We start from the raw sequence: 21,235 nt of genomic DNA, 5'->3' as shown, positions 1-21,235 counted from the left end.
TACAGGACGATGAAGACAAGAACGAGCCGTCTTAAGAACAGCTTCTTCTCCAGAGCGATCTCGGGCCTGAATGGGAAGCCTGGACTTTGAAAGTCATCTAATCTCTCTTGCTGTATTTTACTATATTTTTTAATTAGTGTTTTTATGGAGCAGCCAAGTAATTTCGTTGTCCCCGAAGGGGGCAATGACAATAAAGATATTATTATTATTATTATTATTATTATTATTATTATTAGTATGACTTTTATGGCCAGCACCAACCAGCAAATGAATGAATTCACCCCTAGTCCAATAAATGAATCTCTATTAAAAATCAGACAGAAAGATACATATCATTTTATCTGAGTCCCAAACAAGACATCACTTCAGCAATGCACTACAGCAAATTCCAATAACCGAGGTCACATGTAATAAATATTTAGCTGGACTTTCTATTTAGATATGTCTAACATCCATTTGGCATTTTAAAATCTTTGGTAAACTGATATGGGGTGATTCTCAATTTTGTTTCTACTTTTGATTAATTTTGCACAGGCAAGTAATGGTAGTAGATTTCTCAGAACATCAAACTGTGGTAGCGCAGTTAGGGACTCTTCAGTTGCCCTTCTTATTGTGCAATTCATGATGCTTTGTGCTCACGTTATTGGGATGGTCATATACGACCCTGCTTTCAAAACTTTTTGCACCTATAAAGGTTTTCAGGCAGTTATGCTGCTTAATTTCCAGTCAATGCATATCTGAACTTCCTGTTGAAATCCTGCAACTTTTCATACCAAATGTTTGCTTTTGTTGTGATTTTTAGCCCCTCTGTACAACAATGTGGTCACTGAACATCTAAAAAAGCAGAATAAACCGGAAAGGTAATCAACAGTGACCTGGTGGCACTTTAAAGACTAACAGGTTTATCACATTATAGCCATTCTACAAACATACTACAGTAAAGTCTTTTTGTTGAGTTATTTTAAAACATCAGGAAGTACTAGACTGCCTTTCTTCAGATCTTCGGCGCTGTGAACACTTCATGTCCAAGAGTAACCCTCCCTAAATCCCAGACCAGTTGAGATGGGGAGGTCGGCAGAAAACCTCCTGGAGGAGGAGCAGCAGCGCCAGAAAGTGAGTCTGTGCAGGAACAGAGGCGCCTGAGCGTCTGCACTTCGGGCTCCGATCCGAGCTAGCACCGCTCGCATCCTTCAGCGGCGATCCGGGCGCGCGGCTGCCCTTCCTCGGGTGGGGATCTCGAGGAGCGCAGCGCAGGCGGGATCGGCGAGGGGCTCCTCAGGATGCTCTCGATGCTGAAGGAGCAGCTGCGGGGGCCGCGGCCAAGGCCCCCCTCCGCCCCCGGGGGCCGCTCCCCGCCGGGCAGCACGGAGCCGGGCGGCGGCGGCGGCGGGAGGAGGAGCGGGGTCCCGCCGCCGGGGGCCGCCGGGGAAGGCAGCGGGGCCCGCCTGAAGCGCCTCCTGCGGCGGAGGAAGCTGCCGTGGCGGAACATGCCCTGCGCGGCCGGGTGCAGGCTCCAGTCGCTGCCTTGGCCGGCGCGGCCGGGCTCGCGGGGCACCTTGACGAAGCAGTCGTGGAGCGACAGGTTGTGGCGGATGGAGTTCTGCCAGGCGGGGAAGCGCTCGCCGTAGTAGGGGAAGCAGCCGCGGATGAAGGCGCAGATCCCGTTCAGAGACAGCTTCTGCCGCGGACTCTGCGCGATGGCCATGGCGATCAGCGCGATGTAGGAGTAGGGCGGCTTGGCCGGCGCCCCCGCCGCGCCCCCGCCGGACGCCTCCTGCCCGCGGAGCAACGGCCGGTCGCCCGAGACGGCGAGCTCTTCTTCCCCATCGGAGCCCGGGCAGCGGAGCTGCTCGAAAGCTGCCTCCTCACCACGGAGACTCATCGCGAGCAAAGTCCGCGCGGCCGGCCCCGAGGAGAAACCCGCGCCAAGCCGCCTCTCGCTCGCTCGCTCGCTCTGCCCAGGGAGACCCGCGGGGACTTTCCTTACCCTGGAAGAGGGAGGGAGGGAGGGATCCTGCTGCCCATTGGCTGCCACTTGAGTGAGCAATGGTGGGGAACACGAGTTGGAAATCAAAGCACACGCGGTTTTTCTTTCATTAGTGAGGTTCTGAACGTAAAACAGGATATATACAGCAATAGGCAACTGGGGAAACGGATCACGTCTCACCCACAAGGGCGACATGGGTGCAACACCTGCAGGTTGCCACCTCTCCTCCCAAATGTGAACACAACACGGAAAGTAGGTCCAGCTGTCATGAGCAAACTGGTCACCATCAGGGTTGAAGATGTGTGTCCCTATTCCTATCGGCAGAGCACTGGACTAGAACGGACTTTGAAAGTGGATGTGCTGCATCAGCAACGCGGGCAGAAGGCTGCCTAAGGTCCTGCCTAAGACTGACTGCCTCAGTCAATCATCTTTGACTGAGGTGATCCCTGAAACTATTTAGAGCCGAGTACAGCAGTTTAAAAACAACTACTTATACTTGCACGAGTCAGGGTTCAGAAAGTATTCAGGAGTACCAAGATTTGTAATCTCAAATCGAAATCTGAATTTGTTTTCCAGTCTTAAATACAAATACAAACACAAAACTTGCTACCAAAATACGTGAGGTTGGGGAAATGAGCGAAAGACTACTGCTTAGAGCAACACGATAAAGCAGTGGTTCCCAACTGGTGGTCTGTGGACCTCAGGGGGTGCGCATAACCCACCCAGGGGGTCCGTGGCTCCATTCACATAACAAAAACTATCATAGAGATACAGTATCAACATTTTCAAAAGTAGGAGATCCATGGCTTGGCTTTTGAAAAAGCCTGCAGTGCTTAGCTAAGTGGGAACTGCAGTGCTTAGCTAAGTGGGAACTACTGCGATAAAGCATTTCGCAGCTCTCTAGAGAGCAAGCCAAAATGGGCACCACCACACAAAAAGATTATATAAACGGAAATTATCTGCGTGGGGGGGGGGGATAACCAGGCAACATCACAGGTGTAGCAGAAAGAAGACGACAATTAGGGGAAATGCTGGGGAAACAGCCATGCTGTGTTTATAGTAGTAGTTTATAGTAGTGCCCCCCCCAAAAAAATCAACAAGGAAAGAACAGCAATTTATAAAAAACGTGGGTTAGAAAAGTATTCTTTACTATCCTTCCTACTTCTCCTGCCAACAGTATTCCAACAGATGTCCAAGCAGACCAAATACAGCACATTCATATACATGCACATTTAGTACCAAACAAGACTACTGTCGGTCGCTCACGTACTCTTTATTCCCATACTCTGTATTCCCTTAGGTGAATTTAGCCCGCACTCCAAAAGGAAGTAGATGGAGAAAGGGTGCAAACATATTTTCCGCGCCCTTGAACAAGGGAAGCGATAATAATATTAGAGGGTCAGAGAAATCAAATAAGCTTCAAATATTAAATTCTACCACGAAGTACTACTGAGTAGTTGTTCTTTAACAGGAATTAAAAAGGAACTACAATTACTATTTACAATTTAGGAAACAGCTTCAAGGAAGGTTAATTTGGCAGTCCCCCAAGCGTCATATAAAAATCCTGCCAAAAATGGTGCCCAGTTTTCTACTGGGTGCCTATTTAACTTGATGAAAGTAAAGTACTTTGATTGCAGATCCATATCAATCTGTATCAAGTTGTAGAACATGAGCTTCACCACACTTTGTGTTTCTTGCTTACTGGTGTGAAAAAGATACTTTTTATGCTGCCATTTATTTTTAGTTCCGAAATTATGTTCTGCAAGCTTATTAAACGAAACTATATATAAACAGGGAGTTCTTTTGAGCACGTTCGGGGGATATGTTTTTTTAAAAAAAAGTTTTAAAAAGAACTGTCTGATTCCATTCAAATATAATATAGTTTTCCTATAAAATTAACACAATGCCACCAGCATACATATATTGCATACAAGTATCAAAGTATATATTTCCATATAGTAGCATAGTACGTGTTTGATAATACAAATATCAACAGAGAATTGTCGTGTTAGTAACATCACAATCTTGAAGAACATGCCCGTTTTTGCTTCCGAATCAGAAGCTGCCCTTTAAAGCCCGGCCGTCCAGTCCGAGGCAGGCTGACTCCGAAGCGCACCAGAAGCGCAGCCGACGGAGGGGGAGCAGCCCACGGTCTCCAACCCCCAGGGACACCCCCCGCCGCCCCCCGAGCAGCCAAGGCTGGGCCGCCCGTCCTGTGCCAGAGGCTGCTTACTCCCCGGCAAGCGCGCTTAGGATTGGGGCAGGACAGGAAAGGAGGCTGCGGAAGAGCTTCGAGTGTCTGTGGGCGCCGCGGGCAGCCAGGCGCCGCTTTCCCGCGAGGGCAGCCCAGGAGCCCCGTCCGACGTCGGCCAAATTTTCACGAGCGCTCGCTTCAGGGGCAGACATTGTGAAAGCAGCTCCGCCACAGGAGGCGTGCACCCGACGGAGCCCCCCAGCCGCCCCCACGACTCCCGTTCAGCCTTAATTCCCTTCCCCACAAACAGTGGCGTTGTGTGGGTTGTCAGCACCCGGGGCAGGGCAAGTAATTTGCGCGCCCTAACCCAGGGCAAGGCAAGTAATTTGCGCCCCCGCTGCATTGTCCCTCCCCCAGATAGTCCCTCGCTCTCTCTCCGCACCGCACCGCACGCCTGGCACCCTCCCCTCCACAGTGGGCGGCGACCCAGCGGCTCTGATCAGATTTGCACAGCCAGCACTGCAGTGAGAGTGAGTGAGCCAGGTAGGGGCAGAGAGCTGCGAGTGCGAGCCCCCCCCCCAGATGTTGCGCCCGGTGTGGCCGGCCCCCCTGCACCCCCCACGCTATGCCACTGCCCACAAAATCCCTCTAGAATTTTTGTGACGTGTAAGATGCGTCCCCCATTATGGAATATTTTCTCACCCGTTGGTTCCCTATCATTTCTGCGCCGCTCCCTCCCTCCCTCATCTCTCAAGGTCTACGGTGACAGTATTCATCTCTTGTGCACGGCGTGTATGACGTCATAATGATGACGCAACAGTAGGCGTGTTGCAGCCCGGAGACGTGGCAGGAGCAAAGCCTCTTCGGCCTGAGGCTGCTTCAAAAAGGCCGAGGACCTGTTTCACTGTCTGGCTCGCACCAACAGGCGGGAGGGACTTTCCCTGCCCGCCCGCTCCCTTTCCGGGCTCTGCCCTCTGGCTCTGGGAGCGCGCCTGGGGGACACGGCGCAGAGAAACATTTCCGTGGAAAGACACTTCGTTGTTCTTTCAATGCACCTTTTGTGATTTAAAAGTAATTGCGGAGGTTACGACTTGCGCGTTCTACTTTCTGTTTTTTAGTTGCATTAAACTTGTTTAGTCGATTAGTCGTGTCCAACTCTTTTAGGTAAACTACTCAGTTGGTCTTTAAGGTGCTAGATTATAATTTTTAAATTCTTTTGGAAGGATTCTTTTAAGGACTTTCTTAGATCATATAACTTTTTTTGAAGACTTGATTCTTTTAAGGGAGTTTTTAAGAGGAGTCTTTTTAACTATCTTTTTAAAGTATTGTTTTAAATTATGGATAAGATTCTTCTTCTGAAGGTCCACTACAGGAGCTTAAGGGACGAGAAGCCCTGGCAAGTTTAAAGCAACCTGGGGCTGGGGGAGTTTATTAAGATTTAAGCCAAGCCTGAAATGCGTTTATAGCTGTTAAAATCGTTTCGCCTTCGTGTCCTGGCTCCAAGAAGGGTCTCAACCTGTGGGTCCCCAGATGTTGTTGGACTACAACTCCCATCTAGGGGTGATGGGAGTTGTAGTTCAACAGCATCTGGGGACCCACAGGTTGAGAAAGGCTGGCAGAGACACCGCCATTTCCTCTCCTATAGCCAACAAGAGGAAACGCGATGGCCAGAGGCGCCAAAGGGAGCTGGCCATGGCTGCAAGTGTCGGGTGAGTGGCAGGTGTTTTGCCGCGTGACGGTTTCGAGGGGCCGGTGGCTGCCCGCTGACACATCGTTTCAGCAGCTTTTCCTCCATCCTCTTTGTTCAGCTTCCAACCGGAAGCTACTTCTATTCTGAAAGAGGGGAAGACACTGACTGAAGCATCTCCGAAGCCAGGCAGGGACTTCTTTTCTGGAGCCCCAGAACTGGCCAAACCTTCCAGCTGTTATGAATTCCTTCTTAACATGCGAGGTTCACACTCTCATCTTCCAAGCAACGTACTTATCTTTGTTTTTTAAAAAATGTCTACTTTACATTTTCTAAGTGCAAATGAATCTTTTTACATTCAGTTGTGGTTCCTTTACAGCAAGCGAACTTGTGTGTGTGATTGGGTTTTCTTGTGTGTGTGATTCTTTGTGGCTGATTAGCTGCTCTCCCTGTGCAAAGGTCAGAGGGGGCAGGGTTTCTGTTGAGGCAGGTGATTAGCTGTGGGAGGAGCTTATCAGAGCTTGCAGGGCAGCGGCGTGCGCAGTTTGATCCATCTTTTAGATTTAGGGGAGCTAGTCTCAAACGTTTGTTGGGGGAGACTTAGGTTTTTTGGGGGGGAGTTATTAGTCCTGTCTTCACGCTTTTTATGATGCAGGACCACTGTAGCCACCCCCAACGACACGTTCTCAAGATGGAGGGGGAGGGAACAGCTGCAGTCGCCTGCAGTTCCTGCGCAATGTTTGCCATCTTGCCAAAGGTTGCAGGCAGCTTTACATACAGCAATTGCATGTTGATTGCCCTCCTAAAAGACAAAGTTCAGCAACTGGAGGAACGTGTAGCTACACTCCAAAGAATTAGAGAGCTGGAGCTCTTCTTGGAAGCAGCAGAGCACACCGTCTCCACCAAGGAAGTAGGAGGCCCAGGGTTCGCTCTGATTGTTTAGAAATACACAATCGCTTTGAGGTCCTCTCCCCTAGCATGGAAGACGAAGAGCAGACTCCATTTGAGGATCTCTCCCTCATTACAGTCGATCAGGTATATGAAGATGAGCAGCAAAGTCAGTCCTCAGGGAATGTACAGGCGACCTTGGAACGGACCGCTCACGGAAGAACCCCGACCAAACCTAAGAGGAGGCGTGTAGTGGTGATAGGGGATTCCCTACTGAGGGGAACAGAAGCAGTGATCTGTGGGCCTGACAAGATGTCTCAGGAAGTGTGCTGTCTCCCCGGGGCTAAGATCCAAGATGTAACTGAACGACTGCAAGGAATCATAAAACCCACTGACAAATACCCCTTCCTCTTGGTTCATGTGGGAACCAATGACACTGCAAGCAATAGCCTCCAGAAGATCAAAAGAGACTACGAGGCTCTGGGCAGGAAATTGAAGCAATTAAATGCACAAATCGTCATCTCATCTGTCCTCCCAGTTGAACGACGTGGCCCAGGGAGAGAGGGGAAAATAGTGGAAGTAAACAGCTGGCTTCGCAAATGGTGTAAACAGGAACGGTTTGGATTCTTAGATCACGGACTGCAGTTTCTTGAAGATGGACTTCTGGCAAGCGATGGGCTGCACCTCACAACGGTTGGGAGGAATGTTTTTGCCAAAAACCTCATCAGGAGGGCTTTAAACTGACTAATGTGGGGGAGGGAGACAGTGCTCCTGAAGGTAGGAGTCTATCAATTGATGAAGATGATCATCCAAATGTCATAGACCAAATGGAGCAAACAGCAAGCAGACCTAGTGGTGGGAGGAAAAAATCCTTAAATAAGAGACACGGGGGAATGACTAATGGACTTCAGTGTCTGTATACTAATGCACAAAGCATGGGAAATAAACAAGATGAGCTTGAGCTCTTGGTACAGCAAACTAAATATGACATAATAGGCATCACTGAAACCTGGTGGGATAAGTCCCATGACTGGAATGTAAAAATGGAGGGATACAATCTATTTCAGAGAAACAGACCAGACAAGAAAGGAGGAGGAGTGGCGTTATATGTCAGGGATGTGTATACCTGTGAAGAGATCCAAGATTTAGAACCTCAAAGCCAAAGTGAGAGCATTTGGGTCAAAATTAAGGGAGAGAAGAATAACAGTAACCTCATTGTGGGAGTTTACTATAGATCCCCAAGCCAAACGGAGGACATAGATGATGCCTTCCTGGAACAGATGGCCAAGCATGCAAAAGGAAGGGAGATAGTAGTAATGGGGGATGTCAAACTCAGCCAAGAGCATAAGGTCAAACAGATTCCTCACTGGCCTTGCAGACAACTTCATTGTCCAGAAAGTGGGAGAAGCAACAAGATGAACAGCCATTTTAGATCTGGTCCTAACCAATGTCGATGACCTGGTTAATGGGGTAGAAGTGGAAGGATCATTAGGCGCAAGTGATCATGCTCTTCTGAAGTTTACTATACAGCGGAAAGGAGCAGCCAAGCATACTAGGACTCAATTTCTTGACTTTAAGAAAGCCGACTTCATAAAACTTAGGGAAGTGCTGGGTGAGATCCCATGGACAGTAATACTAAAAGGAAAGGGAGTTCATGATGGCTGGGAGTTTGTTAAGAGGGAGATAGTAAAAGCACAACTTCAGGCAATACCAATGAGACGGAAACATGGAAGGTGCCTAAAGAAGCCAGGGTGGCTATCTAAAGAACTTTTAACTGAGTTAAGATTAAAAAAGGATGTGTACAAAAAATGGAAAAGGGGGAAAACCACCAAAGAGGAATTCAAACAAATAGCCAGCACGTGTAGACACAAAGTCAGAAAAGCTAAAGCACAGAATGAACTCAGGCTTGCTAGAGAGGTTAAAAGCAACAAAAAAGGCTTTTATGGGTATGTCCGTAGCAAAAGGAAGAACAAAGAAACAGTGGGGTCACTCAGAGGAGAAGATGGTGAAATGCAAACAGGGGACACAGAAAGGGCTGAACTCCTCAATGCCTTCTTTGCCTCAGTCTTCTCCGATAAAGAAAACAATGCCCGACCTGAAGAATTTGGAGCAAATGATTCAGCAGAGAAAACACAGCCCAGAATAACTAAGGAGATAGTACAAGAATACTTGGCTAGTTTAGATGTTTTCAAGTCTCCAGGGCCAGATGAACTGCATCCTAGAGTCATGGAAAGAAGCATACATAACACTACTGCCAAAACAAGATACAGATATATTATTGGTGAAAAATTATAGGCCACTATCTCTGCTCAATAATGATTATGAGCTATTTGCCAATATTATTGCAAATCATTTGAAAAAGGTGCTCAAAGAGTTAATCCATCATGACCAAGCCGGCTTTCTTCCTGGCCGACAGATGAAGGAAAATACAAGGAACATAATTGATATAATAAGAGTATCTGGAGGTGAGGAATGAAAAGCAGGCAGCCTTGATGTTTGTGGATGCAGAGAAGGCCTTTGACAGTGTATCTTGGAATTTTATGGGAAAAGTGATAAAAATGATGAATTTTGGAGAAATACTTCAGAGAGGAATTGACGCTATTTAGACAGAACAGCAGGCAAGGTTATTAGTGAACAATGTAGTATCAGAAAGATGTAAAATTACAAAAGGGACGAGACAAGGCTGTCCCTTATCACCATTATTCTTTATTCTAGTGTTAGAGGTACTACCAAGGAATATAAGATCTGAAAAAGAAATCGAAGGTATAACAGTGGGGTGTAAAGAGTACAAATTAAGAGCATTTGCAGATGACCTTGTAATAACAGTAGAAAACCCATTGGTGAGCATACCAAGGGTTTTGGATAAAATACACGAGTTTGGGTGGGTCGCAGGATTTAAGTTAAATAAAAGTAAAATGAAAGTTTTGGTCAAAAATATGACAGAAAAAAGTAAAAATGAATTACAACTAACAACATACCATATTTTTCGCTCTATAGCATGCACCCGACCATAACACGCACATAGTTTTTAGAGGAGGAAAACAAGAAAAAAAATATTCTAAATGAAACAGCGGATGTATGATTTTTGTGGTTCATGCTGTGGGCACTGACATGTGATCTGATGGTGAGTTTGGGGTAGCCCAATGCAAAAATCCTGAGGATCCATGTGGATCCATGCTTTGTAACCACGTTTTTGCACCACTGCGGCCCCAGGCAACTGGGTGCGTGATTTTTTGGGTGCAAGCTGTAGCCATGAACATGCTATGTGATCTGATGGTGAATTTGGGGTGACCCAGTGCAAAAATCCTGAGGATCCATGTGGATCCGTGCTTTGTAACCATGTTTTAAGTGGGGAGGGAAGGAAAAGCACTCAAGGGACAAGGAACACGCATGGATGCTGCTAATAATGCAGAAGAGGGGTATAAGAGGAGAAGGCTCCTCTCCTCTCCCGCTTTGCTCCTTTAAAGCAAGCAGGCTCTCTGTCCCTCTCTCCTCCCCACTCAGCGGATCTTCACCCGCTTTCCTATTTCAAAGCAAGCCACGGAGGAGGGAAGGAAGGGGAAGCATGGATCCTCTGCTCACGACTGCAGCAGATCCCCCCGCCATCCGTAGGCATTCACTCCATAACACGCACAGACATTTCCCCTTACTTTCTAGGAGGAAAAAAGTGAGTGTTATAGTGCAAAAAATACGGTAATTAACTGTAATGGTTATAGGGGTTGCTCGTGCATAAATCGGCGCCACACCTGGGTGGGTTGCCCGAGTGAACCCTTTCTGTCTGGACAGCCACTCACCCGTGGCTGTCTCAATCGCTGGCAGATTCCGTCAGTGGGCGTTTCTTGAACTTCTTCCAACATAAAAGTTCTTTGACGCCTAGTCTCCACCTACTCTCCCTGCGCGGAAGCCTTCTGCGCAGGGAGGGTGTGGGCATCGGAGGACCCGTGCTCTCCCCGCTGGTCCCCGGCGAAGAATCTTGGAGCCACCTCACCAATTCCCCCATTCTGCCCCCCTCCTCCACTGGTGCTACGCTGATATCCTTCCCCAGAAGATGTGCTGCTTCTCTCCCTCCCGGGACGCTCTCCGGAATCCCTCTGGAGCCCTCCCTCTCCCTCTGGCTCCGATGGCAGTTCCCTGACATTAACATTTGAGGAAAAGGTGAAATATCTGGCTATCTGTGAAAAACATAAATATATTTAAAGATAACTGCATAACAATTTGGAAAGAGATAAAGAGGGATATGGAAATCTGGGAATGACAATGGCAAAAAGATATAACCAAATTTATCTAGCAGAGGAAGATACCAAGAATTAAATACGAATTACTAACAGATGAGGAGAGAGGAGGCTTCGCTCTGCCAGATCTAAAATTGTATTATGAGGCATCCTGTCTCTGCTGGCTAAAGGGATCCACCTCCTCCCCAGGGCCCCCTCCACCCCGGCGCGATTTTCCGATACAACCTCGTCTCTTTCTTCGGCCGACGATGTGGGGAATCCCCTGAAGGAGCTGTCACCATCCTCTGAGGATTCAAAACCAGCCTCCCACCCGCTCCGATCTCTCCCCGCAGGGTGGACCTCCCAGTCTGATTCTTCTCCCTCTGACACCTCTCCTCCCGCCTCTTCGGAAGCCGGAAAACCCACAAAGTCCCCTTTGTCGTTTGTGGTTCCAAATTCTTCCTCCCAGAATCTCGCTAGTGGTTTTGGCTTATCTGGGAACAAACTGTGGAATTCTTCCACCAGATACCCGTAATTGATTGACTCAGCGGGGACCCACGTGTTTTTCTCTCCCTCCCAAGCTACCAAGTACTCCACCTCGCCACCTTGAATCGAGGATTTCCGTGGCTTGGTTGTGGTGTTCCCTCTCCTCTACCTGCGGGTGGGTGGTGACTCCTCCCTCCCTCCCCAGAAATTCCCGCCCCTCCCTGTACGGTGTAATTAGGGACCTATGGAACACCAGATGTATCTTCATGCTGTCCGGCAACCTGAGTTTGAACGCCACTGGGTTCACCTGCTGTGTTACCTCAAAAGGACCCAGCCTCCTCGGCTACAACTTCTTGCACCCTCCCTTTAGGGGTAACCCTTGGGTTGACAACCACACCTGGTCTCCTACCCGTATGGCCTCCCCCTCCCGACGGTGCTTGTCTGCCTGCCTCTTGTAAACTTCCTTGGCCCGCTCCAAGTTCATCTTGAGTTGTTGGTGCAAGGCCTTCATTTCTTCTACAAACTGCTTGGCCATGGGTACACTCCATGCTTCCTCCCCCCTCCCCAGGAAGGCCCTGGGGTGACACCCATAATTGGCCATGAACGGGCTCATTCCCGTGGACACATGTTCAGCGTTATTGTACGCAAATTCAGCCAAAGCTAGTTTCTCTACCCAATCGTTCTGTCTCTTGCTGACGTAGCAGCGCAGGTATTGCTGGAGTATACTGTTTGCTCTCTCTGCTTGTCCGTTGATTTCTGGGTGTCTCGCCGTCGAGAAGCTCACCTCGATCTGTAGCAAGCTCATGAGCTTCCTCCAGGACCTGGAAGTAAACTGTTTCCCGCAATCCAAAATTACCCTCGAGGGAGCCCCATGCAGTCTGAAAATGTGATCCACAAACAACCTGGCTGTCTCCTCTGCCGTCACCACGTGTGAGCAAGCTATGAAATGGCACATTTTTGTCAGTAGATCGACTACTACCATGAATGCTGTCTTTCCACTTGACTTGGGCAAATCTGTCATAAAATCAATGGACACCACCTCCCAGGGCCTTCCCGGTGTAGGTAAGGGTTCCAGTAACCCTGTGGGGGCAGCCCTCTCTCCCTTTGCCCTCTGGCATCGGTTGCACCCCCATACATATTCCCATACATCTTCCCTCACCTTTGGCCACCAGAACTGCCTGGTGACAAGCAGCATGGTCTTGTGCTGTCCAAAGTGCCCCGCTGTTGGGTTGTCATGGAGCTGTTTAAGTACCTTCCCCCTCAAGGTCTCCCCCGGTACATACAGTGCCCCCTTATAGTACAGTAGCCCTTCCTTTTCCTCAAACCCTCCATGGTCTTCCCTTCCGTCCCGGAGTTCCCTGATTTTTGCTTGAGTGAACGCATCGTCTCTAGTAACCCCTGCCAGTTCTTGTTTCCCAACCAACATTCCCACACACACACACCGGTCCTCGGGAAACACGTGTCGGATCTCTGGTGGTCCCTCTCCCTCCAGGTATTCCGGTTTCCGGGAGAGAGCATTTGCTCTTACGTTTTCCTTTCCCGGCACGTATCTGATCTCGAAGGAAAACTTGGCGAACTCCTGGGCCCATCGAATCTGTCTCTGGTTGAGCACCCACGCAGTCCGCCAGTATTCCAAGTTCTTGTGATCAGCACAAACCTGGATCTTGTGCCGCGCCCCTATCAACAGATGTCTCCATTGCCGAAATGCCGCGTAGATCGCAAGCAGTTCGCGGTCATACACGGTGTAGTTTTGCTCAGCTTCCTTGAGAAAAAGGCACACGGCATCCAGTCCTGCTTGACCCCGGGCTGCAAAAGGACCGCTCCAACAGCTCGATCGGACGCGTCCGTCTCCAGTCTCATGGGCTTCTCCAGATCAACATGTAGGAGCTGCTCTTCTGAAGCGAACGCCTTCTTCAGCCTTTCAAAAGATTGCTGGGCACTTTCTGTCCGCGTGAACTTCTTTTTGCTACTGAGACAATCTGTTATGGGTGCTGTCAAGTGAGCGAAGTTCTTTATGAACTTCCTGTAGAAATTGCTGAAGCCTAGGAACCTCTGCACATCCTTTCTGTTTTGGGGGGCTTTCCATTCCAGCACTGCCTTCACCTTGCCTGGGTCCATAGCTAGGCCCTTGTCTGACAACCTGTACCCCAGAAACTCGACCTCCCGGGCGTGAAATTGGCATTTTTCCAGCTTGACCCACAACTGATGCTTCTACAGTCTCTGCAGCACTTCCCTGACGTCTCTGACGTGTTGCTTCTCATTGTCTGAATAGATTAAGACGTCATCCAAAAAGGCTACACAATTCTTGTACAGCAGGGGCCCCAACACATGGTGCATGAATGATTGAAAGCAGGCGGAGCCCGGTTGTAATCCAAATGGCACGACTAAGTACTCAAAGGCCCCCAGGGGGGTGAACATGGTAGTTTTCCATTCGTCCCCCTCCCTTATCCTAATTAAATTGTATGCCCCCCTGAGGTCCAGCTTGGTAAAAATCTTCCCCTGCCTCACCCGGGTTAAAATGTCGTCAATGCTTGGCATTGGGAAGGTCACGGGTTCTGACACCATGTTCAAGGCCCTATAATCTACGACCAACCTGGGCTGATTAGTCTCCTTTTTGTTCACAAAGAACACCGGACTGCCCCCCACCCCCTTTGATTCCCTTATGAACCCCCTCTTCAGGTTCTTATCAATAAATTGCCACAACTCCTACATCTCCCAGTTGGACATGGCATACAGCTTGCCCACCAGCAACTGAACCCCTGGGAGCAGGTTGATTTGGCAGTCAAAGGGCCTGTGGGGAGGTAGTCTATCTGCCTCCCTCTCGCTGAAGACCTCCTTCAGGTCAGCATATTGTGGTGGCACCTCCCCTTTTTGTTCCACAGCCAGCCCAGCCACCGTCATTCTTGGGTTCTCCCCTCCCAGACAGTGTCGTAAGCTGACCCAAAGGTGACTGACCGCTGATGCCATGACACTACTGGATCATGCAGTGCCAGCCAGCTCATTCCCAGTATTATTGAGGGTCCTGCCAGTGTGGCCACGTGAAAGGCAATGGTCTCTGTGTGCCTGGAAACCTCATTCATATTGGCGGGGTCTGGTGTGTCACTTCCCCTCCCAGAAGTTCCTTGCCATCGATGGTTGTTACCTGCAAGGGAAAATCCAGAGGCAACAGGTGGAGTTGGTGCTCCAGAGCGAAGTCCCTGCTGAAGAAATTACACGAGCTGACCGAATCCAGCAGTCCCTAAACTTTGACAGGGTGTCCATTCGGGAGTTCTAGCACCACTTCTATGGCTATAGCTGCCTTGGGGGGGTCAGGCTGGGGCACCTCTATTGGTTGCTGGCCTGGCTGCTGCCCCTGCTGGTTGGCAGCCAGGCGCTGTCGTTTCCCTGCGCCTCCCCTTCCTCCCTGTGGCCTGCAGCCCACACCATCCCTTGCCAGGCTTTTCGTTGAGGGCAGACCTTAGCAAAATGTCCTGGTCGTTCACAGACGAAACACTTCTTAGTAGTTTTCCACTCCTTTCCCTCCCTTTTACGACCTCCACCAGAGTTTGAAACCTTGCGCGCGCACGCCATCAATTTCCATTGGCTCTGCCGCCTGGGAAGGCTCCCTCAGTATCTCAGGAATGCGATTGTCATGGAAACGTTCCCCTCTCATTTCCCGCTTCTCCTGAGCCCGCACTTCTTGGCGTACGCCTATCGCGAGCATAGCCTTTGTGAGCTCATCCATCAACCGTGGCCGGGGCGCTCGGGACAACTCGTCTTTCACTTCGGGGGACAGACCCACCTCAAACAGCATTTGTATCGGTTCACAGTCCAGATCCCACCCGAGCCGGTGTACTAACATCGCAAAACGCGACCAGTAGCTTCTAACGGACTGGCTCCCCTGCTTGCACCCCATCAGTTTCCGCTGTGTCACGCTTTGCTCCACCTCGCTGGAGAACATCGCGTCCATTCCCTGAAGGAATTTCTTAAGGTCCTTCAAGGCATCATTTTGCGTTGCCATTAAGGGCCTGATCCATTTGCGCGCCCCATCCTGCAGATGCCCCACAATGTAAGCCACCCTCTTCCCGTCATCAGCAAAGTCATTTTTCTGCAGCTCTAACATGTACTGCACTTCCGTTCGGAAAGCATTGTAGTCTTGGGGCTTTCCACCAAATTTGTGTACCAGCCTGGTACCTTCCTTGCGATGGGGGTGGCTCTGACCTGTGCATCCTGAGCCCGCCTTTCCTCCAGCCACGCCGTCAGGATAGCTACATGCGTCTCCAAGTCTCGGTTCATCTCAACCAGACTCCGCACCACAGCTGGTTGCTCCGTCTCTCCGGCTGTTCCTGTATGGCTCATCGTGCTGCCTCTCCGGGGCTTCGCACGAGCAACGTCAGGGACTGACGGATTGCTGTAATGGTTCTAGGGGTTGCTCGTGCGTAAATCGGCGCCACACCTGGGTGGGTTGTCTGAGTGAACCCTTTCTGTCTGGACAGCCACTCGCCCATGGCTGTCTCAATCGCTGGCAGAATCTGTCAGTGGCCGTTTCTTGAACTTCTTCCAGCATAAAAGTTCTTTGACGCCTAGTCTCCGCCTACTTTCCCTGCGCGGAAGCCTTCTGCGCAGGGAGGATGTGGGCATCGTAGGACCCGTGCTCTCCCCACTGGTCCCTGGCGAGGAGTCTTGGAGCCACCCCGCCGATTCCCCCATCTGCCCCCCTTCTCCACTGGTGCTACGCTGATTTCCTTCCCCAGAAGATGTGCTGCTTCTCTCCCTCCCAGGACATTCTCCAGAATCCCTCTGGAGCCCTCCCTCTCCCTCTGGCTCCGATGGCAGTTCCCTGACATTAACATTTAAGGAAAAGGTGAAATATCTGGCTATCTGTGAAAAACATAAATATATTTAAAGATAACTGCATAACAATTTGGAAAGAGATAAAGAGGGATATGGAAATCTGGGAATGACAATGGCAAAAAGATATAACCAAATTTATCTAGCAGAGGAAGATACCAAGAATTAAATACGAATTACTAACAGATGAGGAGAGAGGAGGCTTCGCTCTGCCAGATCTAAAATTGTATTATGAGGCATCCTGTCTCTGCTGGCTAAAGGGATAACATTCAAAAATTCAGATATTTTAGACCTGGAAGGTCATAACAGATTTGGATGGCATGCATATTTATGGTACGAGAAGACCAAAGTACATAAAGGTTTTTTACATCATGTAATAAGAATTGCAATATTTAATGTATGGGAAAAGTATAAAAACCTGTTGGAACGGAAAACCCCATGGTGGCTTTCACCAATAGAAGCGATATTCCTTAAAAAGGTGAATGCAAAAGTAGAATGGGCAACTTAGAGATTTGCTTATTGAGAGAGAACAACAACTGAGATTACAAAGCATGGAAGATATAAGACAATTAGTCACAGATTGGTTACAATATCACCAAATAAATCATGTGTTCAAAGTAGATAAGAAAAGAGGATTTAGTACAGAATTCTCAAGGTTTGAGAAAATGATTGGAAAATGATGAAAAATTATCTTAAAATGTATAAATTGTTGCTAGAATGGCATACAAAAGATGAAGACGTCAAATCAGTAATGATAAAAATGGGCACAAGATAGAGGGCACAACATTCAATTAGAGGCGTGGGGGAAATTATGGAAGGAAGACCTAAAATTTACAGCTTGCTGTTTGCTAAAAGAAAACTGTATGAAAATGAGGTATAGATGGTATTTAACACCAGTGAAGTTAGCAAAGATGTACAGAACTGCTTCCAATATTTGTTGGAAATGCAAAGAAAGCATGTTCTACCATATGTGGTGGACATGAAAGGTAACAAAAGCATTCTGGGAAATGATATATGACGAGTTGAAAAAGATGTTTAAAATAACATTTGTTAAAAACCAGAGGCTTTCTTGTTAGGCATTTCAGGTACAGAAATTCCAAGGGAGCAGAAAAGACTTTTCATGTATGCAAAGACAGCAACGAGAGTATTACTGGCCCAGAAATGGAAGGAAGACAAAGTTCCAAAATAAGAAGAATGGTAGATAAAAATGATGGATTATGCCGAAATGGCAATGCTAACTGGGAGACTCAGAAACCAGGAGGAGAAGACATTTAAGAAAGGATGGTAGAAATTTATAATGTATTTAAAAGAGCATTGCAAACAATTAAAAACTTTGGTAGGATTAGATTAATACTTGTAACAAAATAACACGCAAGGAAAAGATGACAATATTAACAACAATTTAGATAAAATTGGATAAGCTGTATGGAAAAGGGGAGGGTAATGGAAATCAGAGAGGGGAGGTGGGAAGTCAAGGATTAAGAGAATCCTATATGTAATGGTGAATGATATGCTTTGATGGAAATTTTATTTGTAAAATTCAATAAAAAATATTTTTTAAAAAGAAATAATAATAATAATAATAATAATAATAATAATAATAATAATAATTGGGGTCTACTGTGCAAGAAGACAAGAAGACTACATCATCTCCATTTCCTTCTAGCTTTGTGATCTGATGGCATTTGATTGTGACAACTGATAACTTACCTTCTGTTTTACCATTATATCAATAGCCATGACAATCTTTTTTTCAGTCACTCTTCAAATCAATATAATAAAGCAACACTAAACCCTGGTAACTTGGGGAAGCTAAAGTGAATTAGGTTGTGCATGCACGCAAGCCCATTCTTTCAAACAATAACTACAGACGTACCTGGGTTCTCAAACGCCTTGCTACTTGGATGTTTTGGCTCCCAAATGCCGCAAACCCATAAATGAGTGTTGCGGTTTGCAAACATTTTTCAGAAGCCAAACGTCCAACGCGGCTTCCGATTGAGTGCAGGTTTCTGAACCGTTTCAGGAGTCAAACAGACTCCCGGAATGGATTAAGTGCAACAACCAAAGTTCGACTGTACTCCATTATTTAAGTATACATTCCAATGTCTGTAAAGAACCAGTTTACGAAATTAATTTAATGAAATTTAATAAAATAAAATCTGCTAAACTGTAGAAGAATCAAATTTTAACAGCAGTGCAAAAGCTGAAAACAGCTCCAGGACTCTGGCTCATTCATTATAGAAATGAATTGCTGAGAGGTACTTTCTTCAGAAGATGACATTAATCATTTCCTCCTCTCTTAGTCACAGTAGCTATAAAGGCATCTTTAAGGATATCTCTATCCAAGTTTCTACCTATAGAGAGGACAACACAAAAAAGAAAAACATTTTTAATCAATATTTTGCATTATTAAATAAGCAATAATCTACATGATTGAAAGAAAGAAAGCACTTAGTACACTTAGTACAGTCAAGTTCCACTCAAACGACAGATATAGGGATACAGGGCAAGTGTCCCAGCAAGAGAGCAGCATAGCCCCATTATCTTGTCTAACCTGCTGCAAAAATTTTCTTTCCCACCTCAATACAAGGATATTATTGCAAACAGCTGAACATATAAAATAGGGGGATGAAACCTCTCATATTTCCTAACCCTTCATTCATATTGGGAAAGTTCATTTTGTTACCTAATCTCCCTGCTTAGAATCATAGAATCATAGAGTTGGAAGAGACCACAAGGGCCATCGAGTCCAACCCCCTGCCAAGCAGGAAACACCATCATAGCACTCCTGGCATATGGTTGTCAAGCCTCTGCTTAAAGACCTCCAAAGAAGGAGACTCCACCACACTCCTTGGCAGCAAATTCCACTGTCGAACAGCTCTTACTGTCAGGAAGTTCTTCCTAATGTTTAGATGGAATCTTCTTTCTTGTAGTTTGGATCCATTGCTCCGTGCCCGCTTCTCTGGAGCAGTAGAAAACAACCTTTCTCCCTCCTCTATGTGACATCCTTTTATATATTTGAACATGGCTATCATATCACCCCTTAACCTCCTCTTCTCCAGGCTAAACATGCCCAGCTCCCTTAGCCGTTCCTCATAAGGCATCGTTTCCAAGCTTATAGTTGAGCAGCTATTGGGGGAAGGAAAGCAGGTAGTTAAACGAACAGCAAATGGTGCAAAAGTAGCTACGGCATGATGCTTTGTTATTTTTCTGTCCAGTGTGTTCCTTGGATCTGCCTCAGCTACAGACTCGGGCACAATCATCAATGGCACAGGTTGTATTTCTTCCACACTCTGACAGGGCAAGATAGATGCTCACCCCAAGTTTGTTTGCACTGCCTCCACCCAGGTGAGAGAAACCCTGGCATCCGGAGTTACCATACTTCAAAAGGAAGACGTCTGCCTAAAAAATCAGTGAAGCTACTCTGCTGTGAACCAATTGCTACTGATTGAGGTCCACGATAAAAACTTACTTGTGGATAACGACAGATCCAAGTCTTTAGATACAAAACTGTCCAGATAACTTATAAGCTGAGGAGTGCTAAACCATGAGCCCCACCAACACATTACTCACTTCCCTCTAGGTGCATTTTTCTACTAAAGCTTATTTCTAGCTTTAGAACCACACTGAGGGAAAGAACGGTGTGCAGAGATAAACTACAAACAGGTAGAGAACTTGTCATTCCCTGTTCATGTGTTCTTTTTGCTCTTTTAAATAGCTCTTCCCCACAGCCTGCTTTATATGTCTTTGGAAGACACCCCACATTTTAAAACACTCTTCTGTAGCTTGGGCCACAGAGAGAAAAATAGACATGCCAAGAAGAAACGAAAAGACCATAACAGCTTGATAGAAACTTGACATTATCTCAGTTTTTTAGTAGATCTTGCACAGTACTGTATCAAGAACAATTTTATGAATTATCTTTATATTTTTGTATAATCATTTGGCTTTCTTCAGTGATTTTGTACAATAGGCCTATGAAATGTATATACTGCTCTTACCTATTACAACCAATCTATTTGTTCGTTCAGCCTCCTCCTTCCATCTTACAGTGGTTTCTTCTAGATCGTACAGCTCATGAACACCTTGGACTATCACCTGATGAGGTTTGTTTTTGATAGACACAAGTCCCTGGTTAGAAAGAATATAAATAAGTTACTGGAAAAGGAAAGTATCTATATATTTAATTTGAGGTGTGGTAATATTATGTAGCCAACACACACACAAAAATAACATTGCCTAGTGTTCATTCTAATTACTTTGAAAGATTGAGAAAAGACTAAGCTCATTACAGTAAATACAGAAAGTATTTCTGATGCAAGTGAAAATATAATTCTATAACTATTTGAATATATAAAATTATATGATCTATTATAATATAACATTATTGTTGTACTTTGGGTTTTTTAAAAATTCCAATATAACTGGGGAAATGTTGTCCTCACATTAAGAATGGTGGATTTAGCACAGACCTTGGAAACTGGGGCATGGGAGGAGGTAACAAGTACGCACAAATCTTCTACTGGACAACAGTATAGAATCATAGAATTATAGAACTGGAAGGGACCACAAGGGTTATCTAGCCCAACCCTCTGTAGTGCAGGAATCTTTTGCCCAAAATGAGGCTCAAACCCACAACCCTGAGATTAAGAGCCTCATGCTCTACCGACTGAGCTATAGGTTAAGAAGGCCTGCTCAGTGATCATGGCATGCCCCTCTTCTACAACACTAGGTGCTAGCAGAAGTCCTGGGCTGCCTTGGAGGAGCCCACAACATGGTTTCTTCCCACACCACCACTGTCCTAGATTAGAGGTAATGCTTATGCAGTGGTACCTGGGGTTACATACGCTTCAGGTTACATACGCTTCAGGTTACAGACTCCGCTAACCCAGAAATAGTGCTTCAGGTTAAGAACTTTGCTTCAGGATGAGAACAGAAATCGTGCTCCAGCG

General features: G+C 47.0%; 2 protein-coding genes across 10 annotated transcripts in view; both read right to left on the bottom strand.

Annotated features, from left to right (window-relative positions):
- PGM5 (phosphoglucomutase 5) overlaps nucleotides 1–4,916 on the bottom strand; it is a 125,430-nt gene extending 120,514 nt beyond the window's left edge. Inside the window, exon 1 of the mRNA XM_083403455.1 lies at nucleotides 4,884–4,916. Coding sequence (XP_083259581.1) covers nucleotides 4,884–4,901 — 18 coding nt within the window. The 5' untranslated portion in view covers nucleotides 4,902–4,916. The remainder of the gene's footprint in view (nucleotides 1–4,883) is intronic.
- Nucleotides 4,917–18,412: 13,496 nt separating this feature from the next.
- Nucleotides 18,413–21,235, bottom strand: part of LOC310659727 (zinc-regulated GTPase metalloprotein activator 1A-like) — a 32,906-nt gene continuing 30,083 nt past the window's right edge. For all 9 annotated transcript variants that reach the window (XR_014502960.1, XR_014502961.1, XM_083403510.1 and 6 more), the window contains 2 exons: nucleotides 20,285–20,414; nucleotides 18,413–18,637 (listed from right to left, as the gene is read on the bottom strand). Coding sequence is in view for 7 of the 9 variants with exons in the window: in XM_083403510.1 (XP_083259636.1) it covers nucleotides 18,564–18,637; nucleotides 20,285–20,414 (204 nt within the window). In the remaining 2 variants the exon portion in view is untranslated. The remainder of the gene's footprint in view (nucleotides 18,638–20,284; nucleotides 20,415–21,235) is intronic.

This window comes from Podarcis tiliguerta (genome assembly GCF_965153285.1).
Source record: "Podarcis tiliguerta genome assembly, chromosome: 11".
Taxonomy (NCBI): Eukaryota; Metazoa; Chordata; class Lepidosauria; order Squamata; family Lacertidae; genus Podarcis; species Podarcis tiliguerta.
Note: the sequence above shows the minus strand (reverse complement) of the source record. Positions and strands in the feature narration are given on the sequence as shown.